We start from the raw sequence: 17,825 nt of genomic DNA, 5'->3' as shown, positions 1-17,825 counted from the left end.
AGAAGAATTCTCTATTTACACAGATTTAGCTGGGCAGTCAACATGTTTTGCTTTTAATTCTGCAGGGCAGTTTGGTACCGTTTAGTTACAATAGCAGAGCTACATGAGCAAATTAGTGCAAGGAAGGAATTTGTGTATGAAACTAGAGATGCTGCAATACATTTGTGCCATTTAAATGTTAGCGACTGGTGACATCTGAGGTAACAATGGCATCCAGCAACCAAGCCTGTCATTATACACCGTCACTCCAACATATCACCAAAGTTACTAAGAACATAGAGTTTCCTTTACTTACCATTGTCAACAGATTCATCATGTGAGAATTACAGAATAACCTCACAAGGTGATATTTAGATTAACCTACTGTAAAGTACTCACTTTTCCCTTGGTGAACCATACTGTTTTTTGTACATAAAAGAACCCTTGGAAAAGGAGCAAATGCAAAGTGAAAGCAGGGCATGTCCATCATGTAATGCAGCATATCAGGTGGAAAAATGTACTGCTGCAAAGATCACATGACATGGCAAACAAAAACCTACCTTCCTATCAGTTGAGGTTGCCAAGATTATCTAACCAGCAGAATCCATACCAATTCCACAATGAAAAACCTGGAAAAGAATTACACTGACTCCTCAAACTTTCATTACTCATTTTACAATTAAGAAGCAAGCCAACAAGATCCAAAACATTTCCCTTATGCTGAAAGTCTGACCCTGTCTTCCCCATTCAATAGTAACTTCATGGCTTGGCTGTCGTAACAGCCATAAATTATATAGTTCAGGATAAGTTTCAGGGGCAGCTTGTCAAGCTTCATAACAACTGCCTGCCGAAGGGTCATTAACCCATCTACAGTAGTACACCACTCTGGCACCTTGAAGATACTGTTGTGATCATCACAAGCAGGCAAATATGGGCATGAGCCTATCTTACATAAGCACCACCACTCAAACCACACAGATCACTACCATTTTTCCTCACCCAGGCACACAAGACCACCAACAATGGAAGCTATCTCTCATTTTCACATTAAGATATCCTTAAGGATGTTCTATAGTTTAGTTTCCTATCAGTTCAAGGCCAAGTCTTCCCTTTCAAAGTGCACTAACACTGGAGTAGCATTAAAGATTAAACAAGAGATGTGCTTTTTCCTCATTTTGCCTCTGATAAAGCAATATATGTTTTTGAATGTCCACTTACCTGTTCTCTCTCAGCTTGACGGCGCTCCTCCTCTCGTCGCATTGCTTGCATTTCTTCTTTTCTGCGTTGCTGTTCTTTCTCTTGCAGCTTGCGCAGCTCTCGATCTCGACGCTGTTGCTGTTGGGTGTGAAAAAGATACATGAGCAACTAAGTCTCAAAAGCCCTCTTCTAGATTACTGCAACACAAGAACAGCAAGCACAGTTTCAAACACAATGATCAAAAATAAAAAGGCCATTATAATTGCTTATAGTTGTACATTACAAAGTACTTATCTTCATTAATACATGCAGTATTCAAGAATCTCAACACATGCCTAACCAAGCCAGCTTTGTTTCCATTACATTTCACTTCTTTTTTTAAACTTAATGCACGTCTACAGAATGTAATTTCTTGAAAGTTTAAAAACAGATGATAGAAAGATTACACCTAAAGAAAAATAAAAAAATAAACTCTAAACATCTTCTGAAGTCTAACTCTTCATGCGAGTCAGACTTTGGATCAGCAACATAAGTACTCATTTGAAAGTTTAATCAGTTTTTCTGATTTTTTTTCAGCTATGTACGTAATAATTTGCTGTACATGTTTTTAGCTACTGTAGCATTTATGTTTATTTGGTTTTACTTCTGTTTCTAGTGTTGTATCATTGTACAATCACAGTCACGTTTGTTTTATGTAACTGTCACCATATTATCAATTACTGAAACTACTTGTGTCTTTAATGCAGCTCTTAAGAATCCCAGATCACAGATGAAAAATGGCCATAAGGACCAGTCCAACTACCCAGTTTGCAAATGGCAAGCAATACTACATAACTAGGCACCATTACTGATGGACCTTAAGAAGATTCATGACTAGGCCTTCTGAGAAACTGGTCAACTCTGTAAGGAATTACAAGTGCTGAGCAAATGTACAACTGGGCAGTTAATGGGCCTGGCTATTGGTTACCAAGAAATATAGTAACTTCATGGCCACAATACCACTTGTGGATCAAGTGTTATGTGGAAACACAGTCTGGAACCTTTAAAATTGAAGAGTTCAAGACAGGCAGTACACCAGGAACACAAGGAGGAAAAGTCAGGATACAGAATGGCTCATCAGTAAGTGATGTCTATCGCTAACAGGCACACTGAACAAAAAAAACTGTATGGCTGTAAGTGAAAAAATTAGCTGAACACTGCAAATGCTGCAAAGCTGGTGTAACCCTGACACTAACAAATGGAAACTGGCAAGTGATCAGGAAATGTATGCACTGCAGTAACAGCAAGCATGGATCTAAAGTCTGAAGCATGTTCTGCCTCTTCTCCTGAGTTACTATCACTGATATTGAGGACTGGAACTGCAGAAGTCACTTGAAGAAATTTATTTTAATATTGGTGACTTCCTTAGTTACTGCAGATCTTTAAAAGTGGATGGCAGCTTTCTGGAGTACTATTAAACAGTTCAAGTTTAACTGCCTATTAACTAAGATATGTTATAATAACACAGGAAAGACATACAGCAGCATTTTATGTGGGAAAGATATCATACAGGTTTTAGATAAGCATTTGAAAATGAGAAGCGTTGGGATCATCCTAAGCCATTCTGATAAGAAGTTCCAAAGCCAAGGCCAGTTGTGCGCAAAAAAATGTTCACCTGCTGGTTTAATTTGAACCTTTAGAACCTGAAGCAATCCACTGCCTGAGGGGGGACAATACCAGCAGGCCAATACCACCTAAGGGGTTTCCTAAATTAAGGGGGAACAACTTGTGGATAAGGCAGACTTGGACCCTATTAAAACAATGCGAAACTTGCAAGGAAATCACTGCAGAGAGCACACTCAAGCACCGCACTAATATTCTGCACCAGTTGTAGTCTGTCAAATTCAATGTCCAGTAACCAAGGTAAATGGCACTACAGTAACCTAACCATGAAGAGATCAAATGTATAACCACTGATATGCCATCTGAAGGAATGAAATACTTAACAAGGGTGACAAAAGTATTCAAGAAAAAAAGTACAGTTTTGTACCTACCATAAATGTAGATGTTTGAAGATCCACATTGCTGCAGTCATAACTTGTGGGTAGTCCGCTGTCCTCGGTCGGCCCGAATACCAAAGTATTAGGCTGGCGTCGGTCATGGGCGCTCAGATCTGACGTCAGTGCGTCATGGTATTAAAGCGCATGACCGACGTCATATCCTCAGTCTTTTCTTGCCCCAGATGTCAGAAGGCCCTAAAAAGAAAGGCCACAGCCAAAAAGAGAAAAACCTCCAAAACCCATGTACAAACAACCTCTACCACCCAAACCATACAACCACTCCAAACTACAGAGGGGAAGGAGGGAGGGTAAATTGGACTGCAGCAATGTGGATCTTCGAACATCTACATTTATGGTAGGTACAAAACTGTACTATGTTCTTCATCTCACATTGCTGCAGTCATAACTTGTGGGTAGAATCCCAAAGCAAAGGTAAAGGGAGGCTGGCAAAATCATAAAGCATTGGGAGCTGCTAACATGCCCTGTAAGACTGCAGTGGCAAATCCAGCCCTAGATTTGGAATAAAGAGGGAGATGGTAATGTTTAGAAAAAGTGTGCACTGAACTCCAAGTAGCTGCCTCCAAAATATCTTTAGTAGCTACACCCCTTAAAAAAGCAGTAGAAGTGGCAGTAGCCCTAGTGGAATGAGGTCTGATTCCAGCCGGAATCTCCTTACCATGATGAGAATAACAAAAAGCAATACAATGGCCAATCCACTTAGATATAGTTTGTTTTGAAACAGGTTTTCCCTGAGAGGCCAAAGCAAAAGAAACAAACAACTGTTGAGACTGTCTGAACCTTTTAGTCCTGCTCAAATAATAACGCAACTGCCTGTGAATATCCAAAGTGTGCAAAATTTTCTCCCCTTTATTTTGGGGATCAGCATAAAAAGTAGGCAAATGAATAGATTGGTTCAAGGCCACATTTGAAACCACTTTAGGCATAAAAGTAGGGTTAGTACGCAGGGATACCCTATCCTTATGAAAAATCAGGAAGGGTTCAACTGCCATGAGAGCCTGTAATTCAGATACCCTTCTAGCAGACGTAATGGCAAACAAAAAAAGCAGTTTTCCAAGACAAAAACTTTAACTCAGACGTAGCTGCAGGTTCAAAAGGAGGTAAAGTAAGCTTTTCCAACACAAAATTGAGATCCCAGGAAGGAGTAGGAGCTCTCTGGGGGTCTTATGTTCTTTGCCCCTCTAAGGAATTGCTTAAACAAAGGATGAGAGAATAATGGTGGGTCACAGTCATAGTGAGCAGAAATGGCTGCAGCATGAACTTTTACAGAGGAGAAAGACAAACCCTTGTCTAATAATTCCGTAAGATATTGAAGAGAAACACTCAAATCAGGCCTGGAAACATCAAAGCTCTTTGCTTTGCTCCAAATAAAAAATCTCCCCCATTTATCTGCATAAACTTTCCTTGTACCAGGCCTTCTGGCCTCCAAAATAACATTCAAAACTTGTTGAGGAAGCTGCGACCCTCCAGGTTCTAGAACAGAATATGCCAGGCTGTTAGATGCAGGGACTGAATCCTGACATTGAGGAAATGATTGCCTGCCTGAGACAAAAGGTGTGGAATTGAAGGCAAAGGCCAAGGAGGCTCCCTTACTAAACTCCTCAGCAGAGGGTACCAGTGCTGTCGAGGCCAATCTGGAACTATTAGAATCATGGAGGGCTTGTCTTGTCTGACCTTCAAGAGCACCTTGGGAAGGAGAGGCAGAGGAGGAAATGCATAGACGTGAAGATTGGTCCAACTGAATGACAGAGCATCCACTTTCCAAGCTGTTGGATGAAACATCTTTGTGCAAAACTTTGGCAACTGGAAATTTAGTGGAGAAGCGAACAGATCTATGTCTGGAGTCCCCCATATCACTGTCAACTGTCGAAATACATGAGGATCCAATTTCCACTCGTGGGGATCCACCATCTGTCTGCTCAAAACATCTGCTAAGGAGTTCTGTGCTCCTGGCAGAAACCTTGCCTGAAGAGTGAGGTGCAAACTGAGAGCAGTCTCCCACAAAATCATAGCTTGCCTGCAAAGAGGGTACGAATGGGTCCCCCCTTGCTTGTTGATGTACCACATGACAGTTGTGTTGTCTGTTTGAATCAACACTTGTCCTGGGTGAAGTAGATCCTTGAAAACCATCAATGCAAATTGGACTGCTAACATCTCCTTCAAGTTGATATGTAAATGTTGAAGTCTGGCAGGCCACGTGTCTTGAACCCATTTTCCATTGAGGTGAGCTCCCCAAGCCTTGTCCGAGGCATCTGTCGTTAAGATCTGACTCGCCTCTGGTCGGGTCACAGAGAGTCCCTTGTTTAGGTGACATTCCTGAGCCCACCACAAAAATTCCTTTTGAATGCAAGGTATTATCTGAATGACAGTGTCCAGATCATGGCAGTGTTGCGTCCATACATTTTGAGATACCATTGTAGCTTCCTCATATGCAGTTTGGCATTGGGAAGCACCAGAATACAAGATGCCATGAACCCCAAGGCTTGAAGGACTGTCCTTGCAGTCAGCCTGGACCGTAGAGACAATTGTTGGAAGTAAAGTGTAAGGTTTCTTTGTTTGTCCAGGGTCAAAAAGGCCATCTGGGAAGCTGTATTCAGTCTCACACCCAGAAAGCACATTTCTTGAGAGGGTACTAGACTGGACTTTGTTTCGTTCACAGAATACCCTAGGCACCTTAACACTGCCATAACATACTGTAGATGGTGAAGAAGCTTGTTTTTGTCTTGAGCAAGAATCAGGCAATCGTCCAAATAAGGATAAATTTGTATTCCTCTTAACCTTAAGAAGGCTATCACCGGAGCCAGAACCTTTGTGAACACCCTGGGCGCAGTAGATAAGCCAAAGGGCAATGCAGAGAACTGATAATGTAAAGTCCCAGCCCGAAAACGCAGATATCTCCTGCAACTGGGCCTGATAGGAACATGAAGATAAGCCTCTTTGAGATCCAGAGTTACCATCCAGTGATCTTTGCCCAACAGAGGCAGAAGTTGTTGCAACGTCAACATTTTGAATTTTGGAATGTCCAGGTATGTGTTAAGGATAGATAAATCCAAAATTGGCCTCCAAGTGTTTCCTTTCTTTGGTACAAGAAACAGGTGAGAATAAAATCCTAGGCCCACTTCTGACAGAGGGACCTGCTGTATAGCCCCCATTTGAAGAAGTAAAGAAATCTGTTTGTGAGCCTCTACCCTTTGCTGAGGAGGAACGTCTGGCATGCCCTTGAAAGGAGGCAATGTGTGGAAATAAAACTTGTAGCCTCGGTCTATAATGTCCAACACCCATTTGTCCTGGGTGACTAAAAGCCAATTTTGCTTGAAGAGTGCCAACTTTCCTCCCAAAGGTGCTGCCAGACAGGAGGGATCTGGCAGCTGAAGATGCAGGTCATTGGGCCTGTTTACGAAAGGACTGGCCCCTGCCCTCACCTGTAGATTGTGCAGGGGAACTCCACGTTCTAGGCCTGAAAGAACCCTGAGCTCTGCCCCTACCACGCCTAGATCTGCCCCTAGACTGTAAATCAGAAGAAGGGTAAGCCCATCCCTTAGTAGGCCAATTCCTGCTAAACTTAGGGGCTGCACCTGCAAAAATCTTTAACAGTCTGCATAGACTTAGCCTTGTCTTCCATTTTCTTTAAGACAGACTCCACAGGAGAACCAAACAAAACTTCAGACTGTAAAGGAGCATCTAAAATTCTAGCTTTAACATGCTCTGACAAATTCTGATCCTTAAGCCAGGCGTGCCTGCGAATAACTGATCCAGTGGCAGCCACCCTGGAAGAAGCCTGTAAAGCATCGAAACCACACTGCAAAGAATGCTTACCCACCTGATCAGAGGCATGAACCAAATCCTGTAATTCCTTACACTCTATGCCCTCTGCCAAAGCATCTACCTTAGATTTTAACTGAGTAAGGAGAAAATTCTGGTACTTCAACATATGAAACTGGCAATTCAAAGCCCTCATTGCTAAAGTGGAAGAGGTGTACACTTTCTTACCCCACCTATCCAAAGCTCTAGAATCTTTATCCATAGGAACTGGATTCTTTACAACAGAAGCCCTGACACCCTTAGGTCCCTGGCTAATAGTTTCTGGGTCAGCCCTTGGGCTCTTATACAGATATTTATGAGCGTCAGGCACTCTGTAATACCTATCTGGTTTAACTGGCGCAGGAGGCAAAGAGTCTGGATTAAGGGAAGCCTCAGAGAAAACATCCTGAACAACATCCAAAACAGGAGGTATAGCTAAGGGCCGATGTTGTGGTAAAAACAAAAATTCCCTAAGCCTCTTTCGGGAATCCGAGAAATCCTGGCCTTCCCATTTAAAATGCTCCCTCATAGAATGCAGGGTTTTTGAAAAAGAAAAATCCTCTGGAGGAGAAGCAGAAGGACTGGAATCCTCTGCGTCTGAATCAGAATAAGGAGGAAAATCCTGAATGTCTTCAGCCGAAGACTCTGAGTAATCTGAAGCCTGTTCCAAACATTCTACCTCTGGCTCCACCCTAGGCCTCTTATCTGGAGGGGGCATAGAACCCCTGATTAAGGAAAGTAAATCTTCTGTCATTTTAAGCATGTGTTTTTTAGGCACAGAACCTGCAGAACTAGGACTGACACCTGAGGAAGGCAAACCAGGCCTGCCCCTAGAAGGTACCTTAGAGACAGAAGGAGAAGGCCTAACCCCCTTAGGCAAAGAAGGGAGTACAGCAACCTGAGAGGCCCCCTCAGCCTGACCTGACTCCTGAGAGGCCACATCCTGCAAAATTAACGTCTCCCCCTGAGACTCAGTTGAAACCTCGGCTGGATCTACAGATTCCACCGTAGTTTCTAAAGAACCGGCGTCCGGAACGGACGACTCATCCTGCTTGGACCTTAACGATTTTTCCTTGCGCTTCTTAGCGGTAGCGGGCGTCGGAGGATCTGACGGCATATTGTAATTACACGCTTGCAAGAGAAGCCTAGCACAATCTAACCTACGTTTAATGGTGCGCTTATTAAACCTAGCACAAAAGCGACACCCGACTACGTCGTGCTCAGGCCCCAAACAAGGAATACAGAGAGAGTGGTAATCCCTATGCGGTATCTGTTTCCCACAAGAAATACAATTATTCACTTTTTCTGACATCCGGAATTAACGGAGGCAAGAAAAACAAAATATTCCCAACGGGTACTTAGCCAACTTGGTTTCGGTCTGAAACTCAGAATACGAAAATTTCAGAGCGACGGCACTTGCAAACGCTGCTTCTGCTTCGGACCATGCGGCAAAAAAGACTGAGGATATGACGTCGGTCATGCGCTTTAATACCATGACGCACTGACGTCAGATCTGAGCGCCATGACCGATGCCAGCCTAATACTTTGGTATTCGGGCCGACCGAGGACAGCGGACTACCCACAAGTTATGACTGCAGCAATGTGAGATGAAGAACATCATGAGGATTTGGTGACCACAGATATCTGAACCTTAAGAGTAAGCTTAACAACTGCTAGCTACTTAGAAACTACTTATGGAGAAGACTATTTTGGATATCATCAAAAATAGAAATGTTGGAACTTGAAAGCATACATCAGCATGCATAACTTGAAAATATGAAAACTTATGCTGTAATTGATATAAAGTTCAGCATCTGATAAGATCACATGCAAAATACACTGATCAATAAGCTAGAACTAGATACTGATGTATTTTTAAGATGACAGCTGCATGGCTTACAAATAGGACATGTCAAGTATACAGCAATTGGACAGGTGAAATTCCAAGTTACAGTTAGGGTGCCCAACAAGGCTGTTGTCCTTGGCCCATACTTGTTTAAATCATATCTTTGATATTTTTCATCTGAGGTATTGTACAGTCTGTACACAGATCACCTGAAAATGGGCAAACTGATTACATGCGTTACAGATGGGGCATGTCTGCAAAATAACTTGACTAAATTGACTATTTGAACACAGGAGAATAACAAACTGATGCACATAAGCATATGACATTTGGGAAACAGATTGAAAGATGAATATTTAACACAGCACAGAGCACCTGAAACTGTATTTTCATTTATGGACCTGGGTATATAAATAGGATTAGTAAAGCTCAAAGCCAGATCTATCAAACCAACTGGTTAATGACAGTTGCAGAAAGTACAGTTTTGTACCTACCATAAATGTAGATGTCCGAACTGGATAGCATCTGCAGTCATAACAAGTGGGTTGTCCTGTCGTCAGGCAGCCCTGCAGTCGGCCGGATTCCAAAGTCCGGGTCCGGCTTCGGCTGATGTCGCACTCCACCCGACGTCATCTTTGTTGGTCTTCGGGTATAAAAGCATCAGCCGACGCCATTTTCCTCAGTGTTTCTTGCCCCAGATGCCAGTAGCCCTCTTGCAGGCTAAAATTTGGATAGATGCCAATGTTTCCAAATGGATAAAGGTAAACACAGTAATAAGCATATATGTACATATATACAAACAAATACACCATAAAGACTCCCCAACAGCTAGCTATTAGGAGGGTAAACACCCTAGGAGTACCACAGAGGGAAGGAGGGAGGGTAATCCTGACTGCAGATGCTATCCAGTTCGGACATCTACATTTATGGTAGGTACAAAACTGTACTATGTCCTTCATGGATGCATCTGCAGTCATAACAAGTGGGTAGAATACCATAGCCAACTAGGGGAGGAGGATAAAAGTAGATTATGGTGTGTTTAGGATCCCTTGCAGTACAGCAGTTGCAAACCCTGCTCGGGATCTGGAATATAGAGGCAAATTATAATGCTTGGCAAATGTATGCACGGAGGTCCAAGTAGCCGCCTCAATAATGTCTTTGGTTGCCACTCCTCGTAAGAAGGCTGTGGTAGTGGCTGTTGCCCTTGTAGAATGAGGTCTTATGTCCTGTGGAATTGGTTTTCCATGGAAGGAGTAACAGAATCGTATGCAATTTCCTATCCATTTGGAGATTGTCTGTTTGGAAATAGCTTTTCCTTCCCTTCCTGTTGCATATGCTACAAAAGTTGGTCAGTCTTTCTGCTATTTTTGTTCTGTCCAAGTAGTAGCGTAGCTGTCTATGTACATCCAAGGTATGCAGTATTCTTTCCCCTCTGTTTTGTGGGTTGGGAAAGAAGGTAGGTAGGTGGATTGCCTGGTTTAAAGACACTCTGGATACCACCTTGGGCATAAATGTAGGATTAGTCCTCATGGACACTCTATCTTGGTGGAAGATTAGGAAGGGTTGCACTGCCATTAAGGCCTGTAGTTCTGAAACCCTCCTTGCTGAAGTAATTGCCAGTAGGAAAGCAGTTTTCCATGACAGGTGTTGTAGGTCTGCTGTTGCTGCTGGTTCAAAGGGTGATAGTGTCAACTTTTCTAGCACAAAGTTTAAATCCCAAGCTGGTAATGGTGGTTTCCTTGGAGGTTTTACATTCTTGATTCCTCTGAGGAACTGCCTGAGCAAAGGGTGCGAAAAACAGGTGGATCAAAGCTGTATTCTGCTGAAATAGCTGATGCATGTATCTTGATGGAGGAGTAGGACAGGCCTGAATGAAGAAGTTCGCCAGATACTCCAGAATGTTAGGCATATCTATGCTTGACACATCTTTTCCTCTTTCCGTACTCCAAATGACAAACCTTTTCCATTTTCCAGCATAGTTCCTTCTTGTTGAAGGTCTGCGTGCTTCAAGAATAATGTCTTTAACTCTTTGGGAAAGTTCTGGATTAGCTGCTGCTATGAGATGTTCCATGCAGTCAGTTGCAGCGTTTTTAGGTTTGGATGTATGATGCTGTAGTTGTTCTGAGTTAACATCAAAGGCATCAGGGGTATTGGCCACATATTGTTCGAGACATGCTCTTCAGTAGTGGGTACCAGTGTTGTCTTGGCCAGTTTGGAGCTATCAGGATTATCCTTGGACGTTCTTCCTTGATTTTTAGTAGTACCTTGTGCATCAAAGGAAGAGGTGGGAATGCATATGCTGTTAGGCCTTTCCAGTTGAAGGAGAGTGAGTCCACTTTCCATGCTAGTGGGTGGAATGTCCTTGTGCAGATTTTTTTGAGCTGGTGATTGAGAGGTGATGCGAATAGGTCTATCTGTGGCATTCCCCATTTCTTCGAGATGGTCTTGAAGATGTCCGGGTGCAGCTTCCATTCGTGGGCATCCGAAGTGGTTCTGCTTAATATGTCTGCTGGAGTAAAGTCTTTCCCGCGTACAAAATTGCCTGTAACTGAATGTTGTAGCTGAGTGCCAGGGTCCACAGCTCCAACGTCATTCTCCATAGGGGGTATGAATGAGTGCCTCCCTGTTTGTTGATGTACCACATGACTGTGGTGTTGTCTGTCCTTATCATCAACTGGCCCTCTGAGAAATGGTTTGAACTTTTGGATTGCCAGTTTTACTGCCAGCATTTCTTTTAGATTGATGTGCAGGTGAAGTTGATCCTGTGTCCACAATCCTTGCACGCATTTGTCCAGCATGTGGGACCGCGATCCTAGGTCTGAAGCGTCTGTTGTGATGGTCTGGCTTGGGTGACATCTGCGAAAGGGTAGGCCTGGGTTTGACTGGCATGCCTGAGCCCACCATAGGAACTCCTGTTTTAAGCATGGAATTAGTGGGATTTCTGTTTCTAGACTGTGTCTGTGTTGGGACCATAAATTCTTTAGGTACCACTGTAGTTTCCTCATATGTAGTCTGGCAAATGGGACCAAGATTATGCATGATGCCATGAAGCCCAAGGCCTGCAGAACTTTTCTTGCTGTTAACTTGTTCAGCTTTGTTAGTGCCAAGAAGTAAAGAGGAAGTTCTTTTTGTTTTTCTGTAGTCAGGAATGCCATTTGTTGTACTGTGTCCAATTCAGCCCAAGAAAGTCCTTGTTTGGGATGGTATCAGCCTTGACTTTTGTAAATTGACTGTGTATCCCAGTCCTTGTAGCAAGTAAATGACCCTTTGTAAATCTGTTGTCAGCTTGCTTTTGTTGTCCCCTTGTAGCAGGCAGTCATCCAGGTATGGGTAAATTTGAATTCCCTGTAGTCTGCAATGGGCGATTACTGATGCCAGGCATTTTGTGAATACTCTGGGCAGTAGATAAGCCAAAGGGCAATGCTGAGAATTGATAGTGCTCTGATCCTGCAAGAAATCTGAGGTATCTTCTGCAGATTGGTCGAATGGGGACGTGCAGGTATGCCTCCTTGAGATCTAGAGTTACCAGCCAAGACTCCTTGCCCAGCATGGGAAGAAGTTGCTGTAAGGTCAGCATTTTGAATTTTGGGACAATGATGTATGTATTTAAGGTGGACAGGTCGAGAATTGGTCTCCAACTTTTTTCCTTTCTTGGAACTAGGAATAGTCTGGAGTAGAACCCCTTTCCTTGTTCTGCTGTTGGCACTCTTTCCACAGCTCTCATGTTTGCTAACTCCATTATCTGGCGTAGAGCCTCTGTTTTTTGATTTGGAGGTAGATTTGGCATTCCTCTTTTGACTGGTAAAGTGTGGAAGTGAAACCGGTAACCTTGATCTATGGTTTGTAAAATCCACTTGTCTTTTGTTATGTAATGCCAGTTCTTTGAAAATAAGGTTAACTTTCCGCCTAGAGGAGCTGCTATTTGTTCCCTGGTAGGCGGATTTAGGATTAAGTCACTGTGGTTGTGCTGATGTAGTGGCAGTGGCTGTGTCTGTGCCTCTGTTGTTACCTTGCCATTGTCGTCCTCTGTAGGCACCTCCTCTGGATTGGTTTCTGCCTCTGGAACGTCTATTCCTGCCCCTTTGAAATTTTGTGGAGTCAGGAAAGGACCAATTTTTGGCAGGCCAGTTCCTGCTAAACCTTGGGGGTTGAACCTGTAAGAAATCTTTGACAGTTTGAACAGATTTTGCCTTTTCTTCCATTTTCTTCATAACCTGCTGTGCAGGTGTACCAAACAAACTTGTCTTGTCCATAGGAGCATCTAGCAACTTGGCTTTAACATGATCCGTAAAGCTTGTTCCTTTAGCCATGCATGCCTTCTTATCACTGTGCCTGTCATGGCTGATCTAAATGAAGCCTCCAGTGCATCATAGCCACATTTTAAGGAATGGTTGCTAACCTGTTGTATGTTATTTACCATCTCTAATACATATTTCTTATCAAGAGATTCATCAGTGGTTAGTTTTTTAGTTAACTGATCAAGCATAAACTCTTGGTATTGTATCATGTGAAACTGACAGTTTAAAGCTCTAGCTGAGAGAGTAGCTGAAGTGTAGACCTTTTACCCCATCTGTCTAGTGACCTTGCTTCCCTTTCAGAAGGAATAGGGTTTTAGCTGTGGTCGGCTACTGCCTTGGGACCCTGGGATATAGTTTCTGGGTCTGCAAGTGGGGCCTTGTAAAGGTGGTGATGAGTATCTGGCACCCTGTAAAATCTGTCTGGTTTGGCAGGGGCTGGGGGTAAAGAATCTGGAGCGGAGCAAACATCATTGAAAGCATCATCCACCACAGAGAGAACAGGAGGTATAGCTAAGGGCCTGTGCTGTGGGAGGTGCAGAAAGGTCCTAAGTCGTTTTCTGGAGTCTGAAAAATCCTGTTGCTGCCATTGGAACTGTTCTCGCATGGCATGCAAGGTTTCCCCAAAGGAGAATTCTTCTGGTGGGGAAGCAGCTGGAATGGATTCTTCAGCATCAGAATCTTCAAAATTGGAGAAGGGAGCCTCAGGCTGGTCAGTGATGTCTGATTCATCAGCAGAATCATCCGAAGACACTGGCTCTGGGGGCTCTGCCCTAGGTCTCTTCTCTGGGGGCTGAGAGGCCCTGTCTGGGTGAGATTGAGATCCTCTAAATAAAGAAATTAAATCTTCTGCCAAAGAAAGCATTTGAGAACTAGAAGAGGGCCTGGATGTGGGGTGTTTAACAGGCACCGTTTTAGTAGTTTTGGCTGCTTTAGCCCTGGCGAAGGCCTTAATGGACATGGCAGCTGGAGGCCTAGCAGCACCACGTGCTGGGGTAGAGACATCCAAGGGGATGGTGTCTGATAAGTCAACCACCGTAGTGGGTAAAATTTCTGAGGTCGATTCAAGAGTTGTAGCAGGGGCCTCAGTTGTAAGAATAGGTTCAGCTGTACTTTGAGCAGTTTTCTCGGTTTCGGCCGAAACCGAGACGCTCGCGGTTTGCTTTACCATGGTTTCGGCCGAAACCGCGGACCGCGAGTGTCGGTCTTTATCTTTGCGTTTTTTGGGGGTAGTCGGAGGATCCGACGGCATAATGTACGCAAAATCAGAACCGAAAAACTGTTCTGCAAACTCCGACCGACGCCTAAGCGTTCGTCGGTTGAAAGAGCACAGGCGAACAGGCTGCTACGTCGTGGGCTGGGCCTAAACAGGGCAGACAGTAAGAGTGGAAATCTTTATGAGGTATTTGTTTCCCACAGGTTAAACAATTGTTAACTTTTTCTGACATCGGCTGAGGCAAGAAAGAGTCCCCAACGGGTACTTAGCTTTAGAAGTCTTGAGTAGTATTCGGTGAAGTAATCTCTGGATCCGACCGACCGGCACTTGCGAACAGCTTCTGCTTGGTACGCGGCAAGAAAGACTGGGGAAAATGGCGTCGGCTGATGCTTTTATACCCGAAGACCAACAAAGATGACGTCGGGTGGAGTGCGACATCAGCCGAAGCCGGACCCGGACTTTGGAATCCGGCCGACTGCAGGGCTGCCTGACGACAGGACAACCCACTTGTTATGACTGCAGATGCATCCATGAAGGACATCTATATAAATCTTTATACAACCTAAAGTCTAGGAAATCAGAAATGATGAAATGAATTACATGGTTCAAACGTAATGGGCATGATGGAAAATAGGTAGTTAACTGAATAAATCACAAAACTTACTGACGAGTAGGAGTGTAACCAATAGGCTAGTTGGTATGTACAGTACACATTCACAACTTAATTCACCATTAGTGCAACCTGGCTTAGTTTTGTTGCCTAATAAATCTTTCACAGTACCATTCACACAAAATCTCTGCTGTGCAGAAGACCTGGGAAAAGTAACTATGATAGCAATGAACCTATAAAGGATATGATGAAGTGAAACTACATAGGTAATACATACTGCTTTTAGTTACTTCTATTACTTTGCTACTCAGAGATAAGGATATCCAAGAAGGAAAGAAAGTTGTATAGTTTGAATAAAAACAAAGTCTAACTCTTACTTGGAAGACAATCAAATGGTGGTGACATCTCCTAAAAAGCAATGGTGAATCGTTGGCAACATTGACTGCCACATACTACTTCCACCTCTTTTCCATCACCAAAAACGCAGCTCTAAGTTATCATAAAAAATTAAGTCTCCTTATCTGACCATTTACTACTCTACACACTTCGTTTTAGTAGTCAAATAACTCTATTCAGTTTGAAATTCTCTCTTGCATATTAAAACTTATGTCGCAAGAGATAAAAATGGTGATGTGTAACCAACCAAAAGATGGTACTTCTGTGAAGTCTGGAAGCTAGGAGGGAAAAACAAAGATCTGGAACATTTGTTTGACAGTATTTATAGAGAAGCACCAACAACCTGGAAGAAAGCTGTGGTGGCTGTTAATACATAAAGAGGGTAACGACCCATTGGATCCATCTTCATACAAGCCCATTTCAATGAGTATAAAGTGTTTATGTCTACAATGGCTAAAAGAATGGCAAATATGATGTCAAAATTGACAGACATGGATCACTGTAGTTTTGTGGAGGGTAGGCAAACATCTGACATTAACAGAACACTGATAATCCAGAGGGAAGCAGAATGCAAGAAAATACCACTATTACTGGTGGGTCTTGATGCAGAGAAAGCATTTGACAGAGTAAGCTCTGAGTTTATGAGCAGGGCAATGGAAGCATTTGTATTCCCTGACAAATAAGGTGGAGTAGGAGAATATATGAGAGACTGTGGGAGAATATTAAAATGGGTGGGTTCCTCTCTGATAATTTCTGTTTGAGCAGAGGAACCAGGCAGGGGTGTCATCCTCTTTCCCACTTTATTTGTTCTGTATTCAGAACTACTGGCAAAGAAAATAGACTCAGAAATTCAAGGAGGTAATTGGTATGGCTGTGAAAAAAAGCTGGCTCTATATGCAGATATTATAAATCCAATAAAACCAGAAAAAGGGCATTTCAGTGTTGTGGAACATTTTGAGACGGTTTCTAATTTTTTCAGGATACAAAATGAATGAAGCTAAAACAAAGGCAATCGCTGTAAATTATGTATCCACACACAAATTAGTTTAGCAATATCCATATTTATGGGGACAAGATAAAATTAGGAGTACAGATTAAAAAAGGATTCTTGTGTGGCAGATAAGAATATGTGGGAAGAAACTAAAGAGAATACAAAAACTGAGAAACTGGAAACTCTTACATGGATATGGTTAGCAAGATACAAGCAGTTAATATGCTTTTACTCCCTTTAGTTTTATACACAGGTCAGGCGCATTTTTAATCAGCCAGAGAAATTGTAGTTAGCAATTAAAGAGCTGAAGGATTTTATCAGGGAAGGAAAGACGGCAAGAGTCAAGTGGGATAAGCTGATTCTTCCAACTGAATGTGGTGGTTTGGGATTACCAGATTCAAAGGGGTATTTCAGAGCTACATAGTTAAGGCTCCTATATGTAGCACAAGCAGAAACCTATAATTCAAAGTGGAAAGGGATAATGATGAAACAGGGAACCTGAAGAAATGAGGAGAGACTGGGATTTTGGATACAGATCCTTAAGGACAGGAATAAACATGAAGATTATCATAAAAACAGCAGAAATTAAGAACTAAGCCAACATGGTTCATAGGTGTGTTACTAGGTTAACGGCCCTGAAGCCTATATAAGCCTAGCCCAAGAAGATTTCCTGGCATCATGCCACCCAAAGTTAGTTCCCAGTGCCCCTGTTAAGCAAGGCCAATGTAGTGATCACTGGGGTGAACTTCCTATTGCCCATCCACTCGTCAAGATTTCTCTTAAAGAGGGCCAGTGAAGTGCTCTGCTTGACGTGAATGGGAAGTTTGTTCCAGAGTATGGGAAGTCTCTGGGTTAGGAACCTGTCCCTCCAGCATGTTCTGTTTATTGTGGTAATGAGGTTTAGGTCCCTGGAGCATGTGGGCATGGAGGGATTGGTATTTCAGGGTCAGACATGGCTTTGAAAGTCAAGCAGAGATCGCCTTTAAGTAGGCGATAAGAGGCAGAGTATAGCTGGAGTTTTTTTTGAGTCTGTCCATATAGGGCATGTGTCTAAGGCCTAAGATCCTCAGTGAGGTATTTTTGTGGCCTTTCCAGTTGTTGTAGGTGTCTAGCGAGGTACATACCAAATGGGGCATTGTATTCTATAACAGGTCTAATGAGGAACGAGTAGAGAGGGATCATGACCTCTTTCTTCCTGGATGAGAAACCTTTTGTAATGAGATGTGCCACATAGGACTTTCTGACTACTGTGGCAATGTGGTTAGCAAAGGAGAGGCTGCTGTCAACCTGTCTCTCCAGGTCTCTCATCACACCACCGGTGTTTAGTGCACTACCGCCTATGTGGTAGTTCATGGGCACCAAAGTTTACCCAAAGGGAATGACAATGCACTTTTTGGCATTGAGCTTAAGGCCATGGTTCTGGCACTAGTCACTGGT

General features: G+C 43.1%; 1 protein-coding gene across 1 annotated transcript in view; it reads right to left on the bottom strand.

Annotated features, from left to right (window-relative positions):
* The window catches only part of MINK1 (misshapen like kinase 1), a 1,658,622-nt gene that overhangs the window by 917,497 nt on the left and 723,300 nt on the right, over nt 1-17,825 (bottom strand). Inside the window, exon 16 of the mRNA XM_044077078.1 lies at nt 1,198-1,314. Within this exon, the coding sequence (XP_043933013.1) occupies nt 1,198-1,314 (117 nt within the window). The remainder of the gene's footprint in view (nt 1-1,197; nt 1,315-17,825) is intronic.

The sequence above is a fragment of the Protopterus annectens genome, chromosome 7.part0, assembly GCF_019279795.1.
Source record: "Protopterus annectens isolate FY-2018-M chromosome 7.part0, PAN1.0, whole genome shotgun sequence".
Lineage (NCBI taxonomy): Eukaryota > Metazoa > Chordata > Ceratodontiformes > Protopteridae > Protopterus > Protopterus annectens.
This window is presented reverse-complemented; position numbering and strand designations above follow the sequence as displayed.